The sequence below is a fragment of the Phaethon aethereus genome (genome assembly GCF_964289735.1).
Source record: "Phaethon aethereus genome assembly, chromosome: 1".
NCBI lineage: Eukaryota > Metazoa > Chordata > Aves > Phaethontiformes > Phaethontidae > Phaethon > Phaethon aethereus.
In genome coordinates, this window is record NC_138575.1 from 85,162,865 (window position 1) to 85,181,962 (window position 19,098).

The 19,098-nt window shown below is 40.1% G+C and overlaps 1 protein-coding gene across 1 annotated transcript in view; it reads right to left on the reverse strand.

Annotated features, from left to right (window-relative positions):
* The window catches only part of RIMKLB (ribosomal modification protein rimK like family member B), a gene marked incomplete at its 3' end in the record, with an annotated part of 38,412 nt that extends 20,150 nt beyond the window's left edge, over positions 1–18,262 (reverse strand). Inside the window, exon 1 of the mRNA XM_081999800.1 lies at positions 17,985–18,262. Coding sequence (XP_081855926.1) covers positions 17,985–18,159 — 175 coding nt within the window. The 5' untranslated portion in view covers positions 18,160–18,262. The remainder of the gene's footprint in view (positions 1–17,984) is intronic.
* Positions 18,263–19,098: the final 836 nt, after the last annotated feature.

The following is a 19,098-nucleotide window of genomic DNA, read 5'->3' on the forward strand; positions in this document are numbered from 1 at the left end:
CTTGTATCTCATTAGGATTTCTGTACAATGGTTCCCACTACAAGATCTCAGAACACTCCTGGGTCAAATAAGCACCCTTTACAGCAGTTTGGAAGTCTAAAGCATCCTCAACTTACAGAACATCCATTTGTGGCAGGTATCAGTCCTTTTATATCATCTTCCACAGCCCACTGAGAGCCTTTGAAATAAGAAATTCTGGAATCCTCCCACTCCCAAATACAGACAGTCATAAGCATGAAACAATCTCATCCTAAAATGCAAGTCTTAAACGTTACAGAACAAGAACAGAGACTAAATATATATAAAGTAACCTTACTGCAAACTCACTCCACTCTTAACACTCAGTCAGTTTTAAATGTTTTAAATGTTCAATTTCTGTTCATTTTAAACAGCAGGTGAAGAAAAAAAATTAAGCACACCTGGGAAAAAAAAAAAGTATAATTGGAAAGGTCTTTCCAAAAGCAGAAAGAAATCCAGAAGAAGAATTCATGGAACCCAGAATGGCAGTGGGCTCTCCTCCCATCTGAGATTAATCTAAAATTTTCCCTACAGTGCCAAAAATCTACTAAATACCTTTAAAATGCCTAACTTATGTACCTCATCTTTCTGCTACCACACAATACTTTCTTTCATCTCAGTAATTTGCCCTTTTATTACTTAAGCAAACTGCTGAATGAAACAGCATCCCATGTGAGTTTTCAATTTGTAACAAAAACCTGTATCATTCATATCTGTCTCCCATATCAAAAAAGACATCTATAAGCATTTCTACATTGTCAGAAACGTTTAATAAACAATATCCAACTACTTGTCGCTTCCAAGTGTTCTTTAACGTGTTTAACTGAGCCTGAATTCTGGGGAATGGAAAGATCCCTTCAGCTTACTGCTTTGACCTGTCATTCCAGTCTAAGGACTTTCTAGTCAGAATTGTATTAAATTTATAATTGGAGGCACTTGTTTTTGAGACAACTGTGTCCTCCTTAAAGGAAGGAATTTAACCGCAATATTTCAGGAAAATTTTGCATTAAAACTGTCTCTAAAGCTTGCAGAGATAACATCAACTCCCATCTCCAGGGAGATTCTGTATCTTGTGTGTGTGAGAGAGAGAGAAAAAAAAAAAATTATTTACTCAGATACACACTATGCAACAGTTTCAGGTATTCTCCTACACCAAACAGTAGGTACAGTATTTTCCTGCACCAAAAAAAAAAAAGATAAAAAATGGTCTAGACCAAAAGATATAACCCAAAATTTCTTAGTTTTAGCAGACATTAACATAAAAACATGCAAAAAGCAAAGCTAGAGAAGGAAGAACTCCGTTTTTCTCACACCTCTGTAAGCTTGCTCACTGGGCTTGTTTCCTCTTCCCAGCTTTAGAGGCTTAAAACTACACTGCAGTAGCTGCACATGTGCTCCATGCCTGTATTGTAATGAAAATACAAGTATAACACCACAGTATTCCTCACCTGTTCTGGATGCAGAAGCTTCCACCTAGTGCCAAAACAATGTTAACTAATTAAGACATTTGCTTAGTATGTTCCCCCATTAAGACACTCTGCATAGTCTGTAACTGTCGTCTTAAAAGAAAATGGTCCTCAGAATTACACAGGTATACAGTTCTTCCAACCAGACCAGTCAAATAAAAAAATCATGCAATGGTAGTATTGTACTCACAGACAGCAGACTAAAGCAAGCAGAAGGGACATCCCCCACTGTCAGCTTGTTTTGACCTTTGGATGCAACACATTTAAGAAATTAGCTATTTTACCACTGACCTCTAGATTGTAAACGTAGTCCCAAGTTTACCAATCACTACAAACTGATAAATATCTTCATATGCATTTACTCCGCACTACAAGTTCTAAAGCTTTCTTTGTCTTTTCTTTTCTGAAATAAGCATCTGCCCAATTTACAAAGAAACAAAAAGCACTGAGGGGCTACCGATCTCATCACAAACAAATCAATGGCAGAGATGGGAAATAAGCTTTTTTGCAAGCATCAGTTATGACATGTTTCCTTAGTTCATTCACCTCTCTCCTCCATAGATTCCTCTAAGAATGTCCTTTAAGTACGTGCAAATTACATTTTTCTTCAAGTTATTCCACTTTACAGCAACACAATCATAGAAATCTCATTACCAAATGCCACTCTTGATCTGTTCTCAGTAACAGAATTGTAATTTACATTCACTCCTAGACTCTGCCTATAACAATTTTGAAAGATTAAAAATTCTTAGAGGAAAAGATTTAACTGCATGCTATGCACCTTGGAAGACCCAAGCAAGAAAGTGGAAGAAATGAGCACCTCTTTCGAAATCCCTGTATTGGACAAAACACTCACATAAAGTTGTGGTTCTAAGACAATTTAAGCCACCCTGCTGCTGTAATAGTTTCACTATCCAGCCCCACACAGTCCTACAATGACATGTAGTACCACTCACTACCTAGCACTCGTACTAGAGCTCATCAGACCCACTGGTGAGCAGGTAAGCTTCCTACACTAGCAGGAACTATTCCATTCTTTTCTGGAATTAGATTTCTGCAGGTATCACAAGCTGAGCCAGCTCACTGTAGGATCAGATCAATCCAGGTGTCAACTGCAAGAGAGGAGGCTGGATCATAGCAATGACAGCAATGATCTGAACAGTTTAAATTGTCAAGATAGGGCCACTTTGAGACTGTAGAATTGTCTACAATGAGGTGGTTTCTTTTCTTCCTACATTAAAAACTCTATGGTCACCAGCTTCCAACTTTGTAAAAACAAGCCTGTCAGACTGGTTTCTCTTTCTCCAACTCTTGCTCTCCTGTCCTATGCAGATAACACATTCTCCAGTGGCTCCCACTCTGCCAGGTAAAAAAAATTTGCAGCAAAATTGCTATAAAGGCCCCACTGCCATTCTTGCTCGAGCATGACAAACAATTACAAGCATTAAGACATGCAGTTTACACGTATGGCATCTCTTTTGCCTGCAGCCACAGACCTTATTCACCTCAAAGCATCCACAAAGGGCATGCACTTTCAGAATCCTGCCTCACCTTTAGTCCCAAGCATGTAAGGAGGAGTGCACAAAGAACCATTTCAGTCTTAGGCCAGAATGATCCTGGGAAGATTGACAGAAAAACAAAAGGAAGCAGGATATGAACATGCACATCTCATAAACTTCCAGTCATTACTAAGTAACTTCTCTGTACCTTTCTACCTACATTTACACCAGGACTCCAACACATAATCTCTCCTCACTGGCAGCTGGAAAGTTCAACATGCCTAGAGTGCTGTAGTGAATGGATAAAGGCTCTTCCAGAAGGACAGGTTGTGAAAGTGAGGAAAGTTTGTTCTCCACACAAAGGAGCCGCATGTATGTGCAGCTTTGCTTTAGAGTGTGCAGAGCTAGTCAAGAGGCCAGCAACAGATACATCATGCAAATACAGTTGCGACCATATATTTGGGTTTTTTTCCCCTTCCATGAGGGTGGTCAAACTTTGTGACAGGTTGCCCTGAGAGATTGTGTAGGATTCATCCTTGGAGATATTCAAAACTCGACTGCATATGCCCCAAGCAATCTGATCTAACTTCAGAGCTGGCTCCAGCTTTCAAGTTGGACGATTTGAGCAGAATGTTGATCCAGATGACTTTTAAAGGTCCCTTCCAGTCTCAATTATTGTAAGATTCTCTGTGGCATTCACCTGCGGTATGCCTGGTCTCTTACATGGCTGCAACAGTAGGATGCATGCTCCACAATGCACTATTTCACAGCTCAAACTAGATTTGTGGGTTTAGAGGGAAATGTCCTTTTTTTCTTTTGGACAATCAACATCTGACAGGTTTTTACAGTTGTTAAAGAAATAAAAATAAAGCTCTTCATGCTGAAAGTGGAAAGTGCCTCTATAGGTTTGACAGTTGGTGAAGAATCACAGCCTGATTCACAGAACCACAGAATAATTAATTTTCCAATTAATAATTAGAAAAGACCTTCAAGATCATCAAGTCCAACCACCAACCCAACACCACCAAGCCCACTAAATCATATCCTGAAGTGCCACATCCACATGTTTTTTGAACACCTCCAGTGATGGTGACTCCACTACCTCCCTGGGCAGCCTGTTCCAATGCTTGACCACTCTCTCCGTAAAGAAAGTTTTCCCGATATCTAATCTAAACCTCCCCTGGCGCAACTTGAGGCCATTTCCTCTCGTCCTATCACTAATTACTTGGGAGAAGGGACAAACACCCACCTCGCCACAACCCCCTTTCAGGTAGTTGTAGAGAGCGATAAGGTCTCCCCTCAGCCTCCTCTTCTCCAGACTGAACAATTCCCTCAGCTGCTCCTCATACGACTTGTGCTCCAGACCCCTCACCAGCTTCGTTGCCCTTTGCACACACTCTAGCAACTCAACATCCTTCTTGTAGTGAAGGGCCCAAAACTGAACACAGGATTAGAGGCATGGCCTCACCAGTGCCAAGGAGAGGGCTACAATCACCTCCCTACTCCTGCTGGCCACACTATTTCTGATACAGGCCAGGGTGCTGTTGGCCACCTTGGCCACCTGGGCACACTGCTGGCTCATGTTCAGCCGGCTGTCAACCAGCACCCCCAGGTCCTTTTCCGCTGGGCTGCTCTCTAGCCACTCCTCCCCAAGCCTGTAGCGTTGCATGGGGTTGTTGTGACCCAAGTGCAGGACCCAGAACTTGGCCTTCTTAAACCTTAAGTTGATCTCAGCCCATCAATCCAGCCTGTCCAGATCCCTCTGCAAGAGCCCTCTTACCCTCCAGCAGATCAACACTCCCACCCAACTTGGTGTCATCTGCAAACTTATTGAGTGAGCACTCGATCCTCTCATCCAAGTCATCAATAAAGATACTGAACAAGACCAGCCCCAGAACCAAGCCCTGGGAAACACCGCTTGTGACCAGCCACCAGGTGAATTTAACGCCATTCACCACAACTCTCCAGGCTCGGCCATCCAGCCAGTTCTTTACCCAGTGAAGAGTACAGATGTCTAAGCCACGAGCCACCAGGTTCTCCAGGAGAATGCTGTGGGAGACACTGTCAAAGGCTTTCCTAAAGTCCAGATAGACAACATCCACAGTCTTCCCCTCATCCACTAGGCAGGTCATCTGGTCACAGAAGTAGATCAGGTTGGTCAAGCAGGACCTGCCTTTCATGAACCCATGCTGGCTGGGCCTGATGCCTTGGTTGTCCTGCACATGCCCTGTGAGCGCACTCAAGATGAACCGCTCCATAATCTTCCCTGGTACGGAGGTCAGGCTGACAGACCTGTAGTTCCCGGGATACTCCTTCCAGCCCTTCTTGTCGGCCTTTGCTGGCCCATTCCCTGACTGCAGTAAAACTTGGAAAGAAATTTAAGATGATATTCAATATATGGTAAAGGCAAGTCCTGTCTGGAAAGCAAAGTTACGAAGCGGGGGGGAGGGGGGGGGGGGGGGGGCCAGGAAGTTGTGAACCTTTTATTGTTAAGCTATAAACAAACAACTGAAAACAGGTCTTGCTTACCACCATTCTGTCCTCCTCGCGGAAGCAGTCATCCAACAACATAGGCCTTCATAGAAAGATGCAGATGTAGAATGTTGTCAGGGACACAAAGGGTAACCCCCTTTAGGTCCTGAGTTGAGTTTGAATCCAGTTTTGTGGAACAAGTAACAGCTACTCCAAACTTTTGAAGAACTTTTAAGGTACAGCTACCAAAACTGTCTCACTGGGAATAAGCAGAGATGGACTGCAACCCTGGCAAAGGAGAACTAAAATTTTAATCTTAGTCTACAGGAAAATCACAAATATCATCCGAGTCAGGAAAACAGGGACACATCGTAACACTAGCAGGAGAACTTGATATGGTCTCTTTCGTTATTAATAAAAATCTGCTTCACTGAGAAGGCGAAGGCATGATATAGGAATGAAAGCCACCCCTCAACAACATGAAGAGGGTAAGATTCGATGGCTCTGCTTTCTAGGAGTGAGCTAAAAGATACATATGGTTGGTGCAGGAAATCCTGGAACTCCTAAAAAATAATTTAAAGATTGTAACAACTGACTTCCTCTACCATGGGAGGCTCAGTCAGGTTTGCTAGTGCTCCCTTCCTGCTTCACATTAAGAAAAAAACTCAACTCAAAGCATGACATCCTGCCTGGCCACAGAACTAAAAATGTAGCTCACCCTGTGGGTCTGTTCCTCATCCAGAAACAAAAGGTCCAATACTTCACGCTGACATCCACAAGTAATATATTACCATATATATATATATATATGAGAAGATGTTCTTAACCATGAAAAACTGCTTGCAAGACACCTCATAAAATATGACATATAAACACTGAAAGCAGTGCTGTCAAAAGACACATACACACCCCCCTCCCCAAAAAAAAGAATTCCAGGAATGGAATAATCCATTTTCCAAAGCAGTTGGGAAGTACAATAACAATGGGGACATGCCAATTTACATGTTCATGAAACAAGTGTGAGGGAGAACAAGGCACAAGTGCAACCTCTCCAGGTATTTAGACGGACAAAATAATTCCTCAGTGTCAGTGACAGGATATCTCCATCTTAAATTGTGTGCTCAGACCAAACTATTAATAAGGAAGGACAAATTACAAGCAATACAATTCTCTTTTATAATGTAAAGTTTTGGCCTACTGTAATGTTAAGATGGGTGATACAAGACCCATCTGTAATGTCAAAAAACACCTCATGCAGTGTTTCATCAGATATAGGATGTTGCTTAAGAACAGAATCAATACTAAAAACCAGTATTTCCTGGCCTAAGCAAAGTAGCAGTTTTGTATCAGTGTCACCTCTCTGGCCAACAGATGAAACCATGTTTTTGTTTTGTTTCAGACATAAAAGAAAAAGCAAGCAATATGCTCTTCTTACTAGAAAGCAGGGAAGAAGACATTATAGATTAGGACATATTATCCATTTACCATCTTGAGTGTCTGAAATTATACTTTTAAATAAATCCTCTTACTTTCACAGAGAGCAAACAGGTCAGTACATCAGCAATTTCAACAGTTAGGTCACCCATTCAGATGTCAAAGCATAAAATGAGCAAATTAAGTTAGAAACACTGGTCTTAGTAGATAGAACCAAGCAGCTAGCAATCTAGTCGTAAGCATAAATCAAGTCTTCTACTCACTGTGGTGCCTTAGACATCTCTCAACTTTCCTATGTATTATTTCCGCATTAGTAAACATGGCAAACCATTGCACTAATACTACAAGAATATTACTGAGGATTTGATCTGTGTTTTCAAAGAGCCCTAAAATTTTCAGATTAATATTATTTGAGGACTATTGAGTAAAACAGTCTACAACTGGGGGGGAAAAAAAAAAAAAATCTTTGGCCTCAATCTCCAAAAACTCTACTACGGATAGGGCAGATTCTTTTGTACTGAAACAACATATGCATTTATGTTCTATCATGATATATGGCACTGTCACTTTGTAAAATATTGTTTTAACAAATGGTCCCAATATAGCAAAAACAAACTAACAAAAACATTACAGACCATGATTCCCTTTGGTGCCGAATTTAATTTGTTCTAATCTAAGTAATGTTTCTAACAAAAATTAAATCCTCAGCTGATTCTCAATCGCGTGGTCTAAGCAGCTTCAAGAGATGACTGAAAAATGAAGTCAGTAATTTTTATTGGGGGCAGGGGGAAAGCAAGAGAATCAATTCATTAATTCTAGACTTTTACAGTACTATTTGGAGCATAAAAAGAAACTTGGAAGCAGTAGCTTGACTTTTCACACTAGGTTCACAAAAGGATTTTGGCACTTTTCAGAATAAGCATTTGTTGGTAGTGGAGATACTTTTTTACCTCATCATTCAAGGACAGTTACTTGGATATGAAATCCACATCTTGACACAGTCATTAGGCTACGCAGTCTTCCTAAGCTGGTCTCTCTGTTCATATTAATCTTTTTGTGTTACATAAAATAAAGATCTACCAAGTCAAAGATGAAAATATTACAACTGTAATGTCAGGGCATGAACCCGCGAAGAAATACACTTACATTCCATTACTCCCTCCACCAAAGACAGACATTGCAAGTGAAGTCTCTTACAACTGAGGCAAATGTTCAAAACTCCAGATTCTATATGCTGCCAGCAATTCTCTCCATGTGATGGATCAATAAACTCCTGAGAAGGCTCGGTAGAGACGGGCAAGGGCAATGTGGTTGTGAGGCTCTGGGAAGAATGTGGGACATGACTGACCACACCTGTGGCAAAGAAAACTGACCTCATACTATGACAAAGGGGACCAGAAGGTGGCTTTTAAGATAAAGGGTTTTAATAGCCACAGGCATTGCTGACTCTCAGTTGGGTGTATCAACTGGTTGTATAAATGTTTGTCCAGGAGAGCAGCAAGAGCGTGAACATCTTCCTGAGATAACTAGACAAGCATGGGAGAGTGTATACAGGGCTCAGCCCAACCTAGAGTTTAAAAACCAAATGACCACCCAAAAGAGCTTTGAAGAGAGCAGTGGGCTTGAGCTGGCTTCAACCGCCTTATGATTCTCCATCGACTGAGGACACCCAGAGTTGTGTTGGTGAGCATATCATAGAGACCTGTTTTGTACTGTAATCCAACAGCTCTGTCTATGCTACTTACTTATTTCTATCCTTAAATTACTTCTCAAACAATAGTTTTATATTCCGAACAACTAAAGAGAAAACTTACACAACTTTTTACAAACAACATCCTCTTCTGTCCTTGCAAAAACTTAAAAGGAAACCCCCCCTAGAAGTTCCACAGCATTGCACCAACACAAGATAACAGGCTAGATACCTAGAGGGCACTATGAAATCAAGTTCTTAGAACTCAAGGGAGACATTTATTGATTTCTGACTGCTATATATTTCCCCACCAGATCTAATCCTCTTTAAACAGAAACTGGCAAGAAACAGGGTTTGATAGCATGGATTTAGAGCATATTATTTCAGTGATGTTACATTATAGCTACTACTGTAAACAAACTCATGTACCCTATTTACTGCATCAGTGCATCCCACTCTCCTTCTCAGCTAAAAAAATCCAGGAAAGAACACTGGCATATTTAGTCTTTTTACCTCACCCCTTGCCAAAATGGATCAAATCACTAATCTGTCTCTTCCAGTGTCTGTTCTTCCATTATGCTAGTTGGGGGCATGTTCAATTCTCCAGTAATTCTACCTATGTCATGCAACAGCATGTGTCTGAAACAGAGAGAACCTTCTTCATGTTAAGCACACAGTGCAAGTATTCCATTGGATTACTTTTTTACTTTGGCTTAGAAAGGAGCACACTCCTCTCCCCGCTCTTTCATGAAAATATATTGCTAGGGTCTGGAAGCCAAATTCTTCACTGGTACAATTTCACTGAAAGGCAAAAAAAAAAATCCACCACAGAAGCCTGCCCTCTAAGGAAGGAGGAGGGGAGAAAATCCACATTTTACTCGCAGATGTGTTGAGATGAGTAACAAGCACAGGAAGATAGTCCCCAGTTCAATACTTGCACTATATGGAAGTAGAGAGCAAGAAAACTTTTCTGTATGATAGGAAAAGCCTTCCACTAGTTAAAGCAGTTAAGCTGTTAATCAGTGTAATTCTAGCAGGGTTTCTGTAACATGTTGTCAGAGCACATACAACACATTGTGCTCACCAAGCTTGCTCAACTTTTGGCAATTGCAAAGGCATTTTAAAACTCTGTATCACACTTTTAATCCTAAACTGGACTGGACCTTTAAACAGATACAGCTCTTTCATTCAAAGAACAATCATTAAAAGGACACCATCACAGATTTTTGTGACATTGTAAATGTTAATTATTTACAATACAAGGAAATAAAAAAATGAGTCATAGGTTCATTAGTGGCACTTTTTTTTGTGGGTTCTCCTTTTCATTCCAGTCTTTCCATGCAACTAAGGGCAGATATGAAAGTGTAATTCTTGAAACCGGTATTTCACCACATTTTATAGACAAGAGTTTGTAAGACTAAGAGAATAAAGGGACTTGTCCACAGCCACTGGCACTCCTAGAAGTCCATATCAGTTAAAACACAAGTGTGTACACTGGAAGACCTATCTCATCACTGAACAAAGTTCAGCAGTACTAGTCTCTCTCATTCACAGTCACTGAGGATCAATTAACTGCCCATCATTCACAAATGGATAACAACTAGACTTGGAGAAAAGGTGGAGAAAGCCAGAGATACTGTCACTGCTAAAAGAACACGTAATAGAGTACTTCCTCATCATAAATCTAGTAAAGCAAACATGGTTGCCAGTTTCATAAGGTAAGTTTTTCACATCAATACTTGTGGTATCTCCTAATCTCTCACACCCCAACACAGACACTTTGCTCTCCTGATTTAAGTGCTGCAGCACACTACTGTTTCTTCAGTCATGCTACCACCTGCCTTGGAGGACTGATGCAGCATTAAAAAAACACCCCCCACCAATGGACAGCAAATCCGTATCTCTCCAATTTAGGAAGAAGGATGTTGTGGGAGACTGTGTCAAAGGTCTTACAGAATTCCAGACAGACAACACCAGTAGCTCTTCCCTTGTCCACTGATGTAGCCACTCCACCATAGAAGGCCACTAGGTTGGTCAGGCAGGACTTGCCCTTGGTGAAACCAAGCTGGCTGTCTCAAATCACCTCCCTGTCCTCCATGTGCCTTAGCATACCTTCTAGGAGGATCTGTTCCATGATCTTCCCAGGCACAGACCTGAGGCTGACAGGTCAGTAGTTCTTTTCGACCCTTTTTTAAAAATGGGTGCAACGTTTCTCTTTTTCCAGTCTCCAGGGTCCTCAGCTGACTGCCATGACTTTTCAAGTATCATGGAGAGTGGCTTGCCAACTACATCAGCCAATTCCTGCAGGGCTCTGGCATGCATTTCATCAGGTCCCATAGACTTGTGTATGTTCAGGTTCCTCAGGTGGTCTCGAACCTGATCTTCTCTTACAGTGGGAAGGACTTTGCTCCTCCAGTCTGCCGCCAACCTTGCAGTCCACCCCCTCAAGAGGTGTGGCAAGAGAGACAGCTAGTGAAGACTGAGGCAAGGAAATTGTTGAGTACCTCAGCCTTCTCCTTGTCCGTTGCTGCCAGTCTGCCAGTATTCCTCATCAATGGGGGTACACTTTCTTTGACCTTCCTTTTTTGGCTGACATACCTGTAGAAGCCCTTATTATTATTCATTGCATCCCTTGCCAAGTTCAGCTCCAGCTGTGCCTTGGCCCTCCTGACCTCATCCCTACACAACTGGGCAGCATCCCCATACTCTTCCCAGGATACCAGTCCCTGCTTCCACTGCCTGTACACTTCCTTCTTGCCAAACTCCTTTAGTTTGACCAGCAGGTCTTGACTCAGCCATGCTGACCTCTTGCCTTCCTTTCCTGATTTCCTACACCTGGGGATCAAGAGCTCTTGCACTCTATGGAAAGCATCCTTAAAGATTTGCCAGCTCTGTTCTGCTCCCTTGTCCCTGAGGGCAGTTTCCCTGAGGGAAATTTTCCTGGCTGACTGTTCTAGAACAGATGCAAATGAAAAACTTCAGTCCTTAACATAGCCCTCTGAAATGACCATAATAAAATATTCCCATGCAGAAACAGTCCTACCTCTCCACCTAGTTGCAAAGGTAGCTTTAGACTGAGCCCGTATCTACTACTGATGACATACTGACATTTAATGAAGGAACGGAACAATTCTGAGAAGATGAAATTCATTCTTAGCCTTTGTTATTTAGCATCATCTTGGGATGACAGGTGATCATTCATGTAAGTATAGAAATCCCCAATAATAAGGAAGAAAACAGCAAGGACACCCAGAGTCAAACAGTATAAATTCTTTCTTCCCACATGCATCATAACAAAGTTGTGTTTGGTGTGACAGTTCTGAAAGAAAGCAATTCTTCCTAAAATATATGGCAGCTGTTGAAATCCACTGTTATTAAAATATGTTTCTATGATAATAAAGCAAATGATTGAATTGCTGTTTTTCCTACTAGAGATATGTTTGTCTGAGGTATCTAATGTTGGGGTGATCACAGAGTCATCTACCTCTAAACACAGCTACTGTTCCAGAATGTCCTCTATATAGTGCATAATTGCCTACATAATGCTTATGGCTCAATAAGGTTTAACATCAGACTGGCAAGTAATCAGTTTCCACAACAGAAGAGTATCAGAAACAGTTTCAAGTGGCTCTGAGCCCAACCCTTTCAACAACACAGAATTCTCTTCACGTCTAACCACCTTCCAGTCCTTTGCACACAATGCAGTTTCTTCTCTGGCTCTCACTACTGAGTTACAAACCAATTTCCCAACTCTGCGCAGGAAGTAATGGCTGCTCTGGCTGTTCTTAGTAGCAGGAAACAGGCCAACCCTGCAGTGCTCAGCAAGGCACCTTGCCAAGGCCACTTGCCTCTGCTCCATCACTCCCAGAGCCATTTGCTGCACACCACAGGAAAAACTCTTACAGTAAGGTGCACTGCTGGACTAACAAGTGCCAGGGGACTGCTGAAACAGTCAGCAGGAAGAGGAGGTGATTATCTTCCCTGTTGTGTGACAGAAGACAGTCTTTAGATGACTTAAAGATAATTTAAAAATATTAAGTTTTGGTATTTTGATATAGCAACTGTTTTGTAGATGTAAAAGTTCTCTCTTATCATGGATCTAGCTGATAGAACGCGTTTCTTACCATTACAGTGAAAACACAGGAATCTGTTATCCAACCTTACCCTTTTTCTCCCCAGCTTTCTATACTTTACAGAAATCTTTCAAATATCCCGAGTCCTCCATGCTTACTTCCAATGCTATCTAACCCAGTGTGAGGAAAAAAAAAAAATCAAAGATCACAACTATCAGTTACTAGTTCAGACCAAATTAGAAATGAAGGACAGGTCATAGGAAACAAAATCAGATTTTGCAAGATCAAAGACCTAAACGAAATAGTGACAAATATTGCAAATTTCAAGCCCACAACAGGAAACCCAGATGCCTAAACCAGTGCACCAGCAACATTTACCAAGTTAAAAGAATCTATTTTCTAAATAAAAATTAAGACAAGAGATCAGTTCCCAGATGTCATCCATCTGACTTAAGAAAACCAGCTGACTATGCACAAAGTTTAACATCTGTTTAAGAACAGATGACTATTATGTCCATTTTATTACTCACCTAGGTTGATCACTTGCTTTTACATTCCCAAAGGAAAAGCCAAGAAAGTCTTAGGAATAGTTCACACTTTGTTTTATGCTTTAGGACACTCCAATTCCACTCATTCCAGCATCTCTTAATAGTTTAAAGTTCATGAAAGCAGCTTTCATCAAAAACATTTTCCTTCAAAGCACAATATCAGAAATATGGAGATTCCAATAAAGGAAGTGGTGAGCTGCTGGCACAGTGATCTCCAGCTTCTGATATTCTGATAGCAAAGAATTTTAATGAAGACATTCTTGTATATAATTATAATGAAGGAAAGATCCAAATTTCCCTAGCGTATTCTTCACCAATGAACAGTTCTTGAACTGTGTTTTTCTACAGGTAAGGTCTGTAGTCTGTGGGGAAGGTTACTGCTAAGTCCTAGACACAGGTAAGAAGAAAAAGACTGCTCTATTCAGAAAGTGGAGACAATCAATGAATTATCTTTTGTCTCTTGTCCACTAAGTCTCGTAGCATGCTTATTCCCTACAGGCTTCCCCCACCTCCATCCCATCTCACCCTGCACACTGCTGCTCACAAGCTTTAATTTGTCTAGTTTCAAATTCCCCAAGTCTGTTATATCACTGCACTAGCAAACTTAGACAAACAGTTTAAAATTACACGTTTTAACAGGACTCACTGTTAAAAGACTTCATATCTGTGTCTGAAAACATCATGCAGAGTTTTGTTAAATTACCTGCTATATATTTCAAATGAATATAGGAATTGCCAAACTAGATTAGGCAACTAGCCATTTAATTTCGTAATCCAGTGCTTTCCTTACAGCAGTAAATACCAGATGCTTCAAAGAAATACACACACAAAAAGATCCTAAAGCTGACACTAGTAAGCATCCCAACCATAAGAAAATTCCTGTTTTAAAGTATGCCTTGGAGCTACAACTAAATCAACATATATATGAGCCATTCCCTAAAAGAGCAACCCTATTCTCCCCTGCCCTCGTGAACTAGAGCTAGCAATTGTGTGACCAAAAAACAGGTTGATACAGCAAGCTATTCCAACAGAAAATTTTTAATTATTTGTGTGGACTTAAGTGTTCCATTGGATTAGCCAACTCAACTCATACAAATTCCAGATCCTGCAAATAAGCTGAGAATTTGGTCAACTTTTTTTTGAATTAGATTATCTTAGCTACAACATGAAAGCAAGCCAAGAGAGACATGAAGTCCTTATACAAGGCAAGCAGCAACAGCAAGGCTGCAAAGGGACAAGAGGAACACGGCTGCTCCATTCCGCAGTAGATCATACTACTGGTTTAGTTTCAAGAATTTAGCTCTCAAGAAGCTTAGGCTACAACCACATCATAGTTCAGCCAGTTTAAATAACAACAACTTGCAATTTCTCCCTCCACTTTTTTCAATACATGCATTCCCGTCCATTCCTGTGCATCAATGTTGTGCATGCCCGATTCAGTACCCATTTCAGCAGGTTCAGCCCACCAAAGCAGGAAAATACTGTTTTATGCAGCTAGACTTTGCCACGTTTTAACTCAGCTTTTGCATTGGAGAGTACACAGAGTACTACTGCCGTTGCGCAGAGGAAACAAGAATGCATGGCTCAGGTAAGCAGGCACTTGCTTAAATAAGGCATAAACCATAGCTATTTTCAAAAACTATTTGTTGAACTTAAACTATTTCCACAACAGTTTAAGCATAAATCAGTTTAAGGGTTTCCTTCTAAACTTAAAGGAAAAACTTTAATTCTGCATCTTTTTACTTGCATTTACAATCATTTTTGGACTCGATGCTGTGTTAAGGCATGTAACGTGAATCTTGAGCTGCATGCAGGTTCACCATGTGGCCGGTAATACTGGGGCTGTGTGGGGTGCTTGGAATGCTGGTTCATCCCAAATTTCAGCTGCAGAAGAAAAGGAACCAGCAAGGACTGCTGGGGCTACACTGTTGGCTTGCCTGGGAATCCAGCCACGCTTCCCATCCAGCCCTGCACTACGGCAAGAGTCGCTAGTGCTGTGTCCACTGACTGAAACAACCCTACATCTCCTTCTCCCTTTGGCCACGTCAGGCACATGGCAAATCTTGTCATTCTCTGACAATATAAATAGATTTTGTAAGAGTCACAGCATCACAGAAGTTTTCCACATCTGTCTTTGTCTCTGGGCTTCAGTAATATTCACATCAACATGCTCTACTGTCAAGGTATACACGACATAATTGCTGGGAGGGCCAACTTTCAATTTTGGTACATACCCCACTGTTCTGCTCAATTCTCCTAAATTTAGAAGTCTTTTTTCCACTATACTTTACCTCTGTGAGGGAAATAATTTCAAGCTTTTTGATGTCGTATGATGAATTTTTGGTCCCTGAAGTCTTCAGCCATGTTTCTGACAGTCAGCAAGTCCACAAAGAAGTATTACTGATTATATCATCTATAGAAGTACCACATTTTTAAAGTTTTAAATAACATCCTGTAATTTCCAACTTGACTTCGTAAAGTTAATATTCTTTCAACAATTTACTTAAGAAATTCCCTGGGTTTTAAATTACAAAAAAAGTTCTAATCACAAGTGTGAGTATGGGAAAACCTCACTATTGCTTCCTCCAATATTGTATTGCCATCAGAGTTTAAGTCCTGCATTGCTAAGCTATCAACACAAATAACGGTAGAACTGGAAGCAAAAGCAGGTTATTATCCACTGAAGATACATTCTCTTCATCAAAACCTCTATGTTGTACAAAATTTTATTCAACCTGGACCCTTTACACAACAGTAGGTAACAGAAAGGATACAGAATGCATTACTTCCTGGATTTTGTTCCAGGATACCTTTTCCTAGGCCAGCTGAGGATTTTTAACAAGGAAAGTGAAACACAAAACTTTTGCTTGTGTCTTCCACCAGCAATCTGTATTAAAACATGCGGGCAAGCAATACGAAGAAGAAAACTGGAAAATTAAGAGGGAAGATTTTTCATCTCTCTCCAAAAGGAAGAACTGTTTGATATAAGACAACTCCCTCACACACACCCCCAAAAAAACCCCAAACACAAATAGCCAGTTCGGATTATTTGTAAGAAAATTTCTATCCACAATCTTTCAGCATTTTTACCTCACTCCTTTTCAAAAGTTCAGTTATTTACATAGTTTTGAATGAACACTTTGTACGAAAATAATATCCTTTTTTCGCATTCTCTTTGTAGTGATTTCCTTAATTTTTCTTATTCTTGTACTACACATTCCTCAGTATTTATTTTCCAACTTGCACACTCTCTTTTTTTCTTGCAATGGATGCAGCATAAGGAAACATTAAATGGAAGAGAACAGAAAGGCCCACAACTCATGCTTGCCATATTTAATTCCCCAAAAACAAGCAGAAGACAGGAAAGAAGAAAACATCACCAAAAAATAAAAACAATACTGAAATGTTGAAGGACCAATTATGCATCTTAACAGACTGCAGCTACAGTCCAGGACGGCTGTCTTCGCAGAACACGCTGTCGAAAGGACAGCATGCTCAGAGCAGTAAGATGTTCAGACTTTCTGATAAGAAGTTACCTTGATTTGAAGACATCCTACAGAATTTTAAGTCTTTGATAAAAATCATAGACACCTCAGAATAAGGGACAAAATACATAAATAAAAGTTTAGTAATAGCAGAATAAAAAATCCCATTTTCCCATGGATTTGTTTTATGCTTGACTAATTAATGCTACAATAAAGTACAAATTCTGAACAAAGTTCTTCTCCAGAGTCGGTTTTAAAATTTCCCTCCTACAGATTCCTCAATAAGGAACAAGGTATAAGATCACATGGCAACCTCTTCTTCAGGGTTGAGGGTACTTTTATATTTTCTTCCCACACAATACTCTAATACAACTTTCAGAAATTTAATTGTTCCCTGGATCTCCAGTGATATTTTTCTGACTGATATATAGGGAAGACAAGTGGAAGAGGTAAAGGTACAAAACGACACTGCAGTCTCCTTCCTTTAAGAAAGCCAAATTAAAAAGTTGGAAAAAAAATATAATAGTGTTACACAGCTTGACATTCGTTGTATTAACAGTCTTCCTATAACATAACCTTACTATCTACAGAATCATTTTACTTAACATTCCTAACACACCTTAATGTCTTACTTTTCCATTTTAATCGCCACAGAAAAAAGAAAGCTAACAGGAAAACAGAACAGAAATCTTACAATTTAGTTTAAAATACTGTAAGATGTAGTAATAGTTCAAATTATTGTGATGTATAGTCTTTGTTTTTCAGCCCCATTCTGTTTTGGCATATATGTAACTACACATCTGTACAGCAGCATGCTTTAGTTATGTCATCTTATTACCTCTAGCTCCATGACAATTTGCACTGTCCATTGAAAATTCCTTTTAGTTTATTGCAGATGTGTTTGCAATCTCGGAGTCAGAACACAAACAGAAGAAAAAAGTCCCCCTGAAACTCTTAAATGTGATCCATAAGCTTCAAGAACCTATGCAAAAATGAAACTCTGTAATTTCAATTCACAAGTCCTTTAGTCCTTATTCTAGAATAACAACTAAAGCAACCCTCCTCTCTGTTCTGCAGAGGGAAAGCAAAAATAGTTCTGATGCAAATTAGCAAAGTTAATGATTACATTTGATTATCACAATAAATGCTAAAAAACATGATATGTACATCTACATGATTTAGATGATGTATGGTAGTCTGGCACACATGGAACTCATTACTAAAGAGTACAGATGTTCAAGTTTACAATCTTTTTCCAAGTACCCTTTCAGCACATTCCCAGCCTTAGCTTATTCTCACCAAGATTTCCATCCTCAATGGTCAGCACCACTTCATCCATCACCAAGGCCCGGAAATCTAGCTCCTCTTCACAGCACTTGGCCTTCAGTGCTCTCAGGATCTCCTGCTGAGGGTAATCTTCTCTGATGCGACGGTCTGTTAAGAACCACAGCCTGGGAGCAACTGAACTGCACATCTTGGGACTTGTCTTGCAACCTTCAAAGTTTCCTTCCAATGCAACTTCTAGATGGTGGAGAAGATGAGACTTTGTTAAGAGTACACAGGCCCCTATCTTCACATTCCCCACTGTACCAAGTCCTACTCCCTCTGCACAAGTCAGTCCTTTTCAATGGAGTGCAACTTCCAACCTCCAAGTGGGAAAATAAGGTCTACGCCTAATCTGCAACAGAAGTATTCAACAACAACAGAAACATATTCATTTGCATTCAATGGAATGTAAGTGCTAAAAATCATGTCTTGGTCCTCATCCTAGTTTCATCCACAAGTACACACTTGACATAACTACTGGTACTGGTAGTAGCATGCCTCTTTCTTGACAGTACTAAGAGGCATGCCAAGGACTAAAAACATTTTAAATGGCTGTCTCTGAAGGCCAGAACTACAACTTCACGATTGGAATAATTCTATACAATTGGAAATAACTCAAGCCCTCTCCTAGGTACTGCTACAACACTGGTTACAGCCTGGATGTACCCCTTTTCACCATATATAGAAGACAACAGAGTGTGCCAAATTCTTTATGTTAAAAAAGCAGTCCAGAAGAAAGGAAGAAATCCATTAAAAGAAAATTTTCCAGATTAGTATTTCAAGAGTGATTTGCTTTTAAAAATACTTCACATCTACTGTGAAATATATTTAGTATTATCCAGAACATATTAATGGGAAAAACAATGGAATAAGGAGCATCAACAAAATGTTAAGAATACTGAACATTAATACCCATAACCTAAAGGAAAATGAAGGTGTGAATCTCAGTGCTAGCCCTTTCTTGCTCCAAAATATTTTTTTTTTAAATCACATTTATTCATAAACTGAACTAATGAATTCAGCACCAAAAACAGAAAAAACAATTCCAACTGAAGAATTTCTGTGGTCTTAGACGTGATAACAGCAA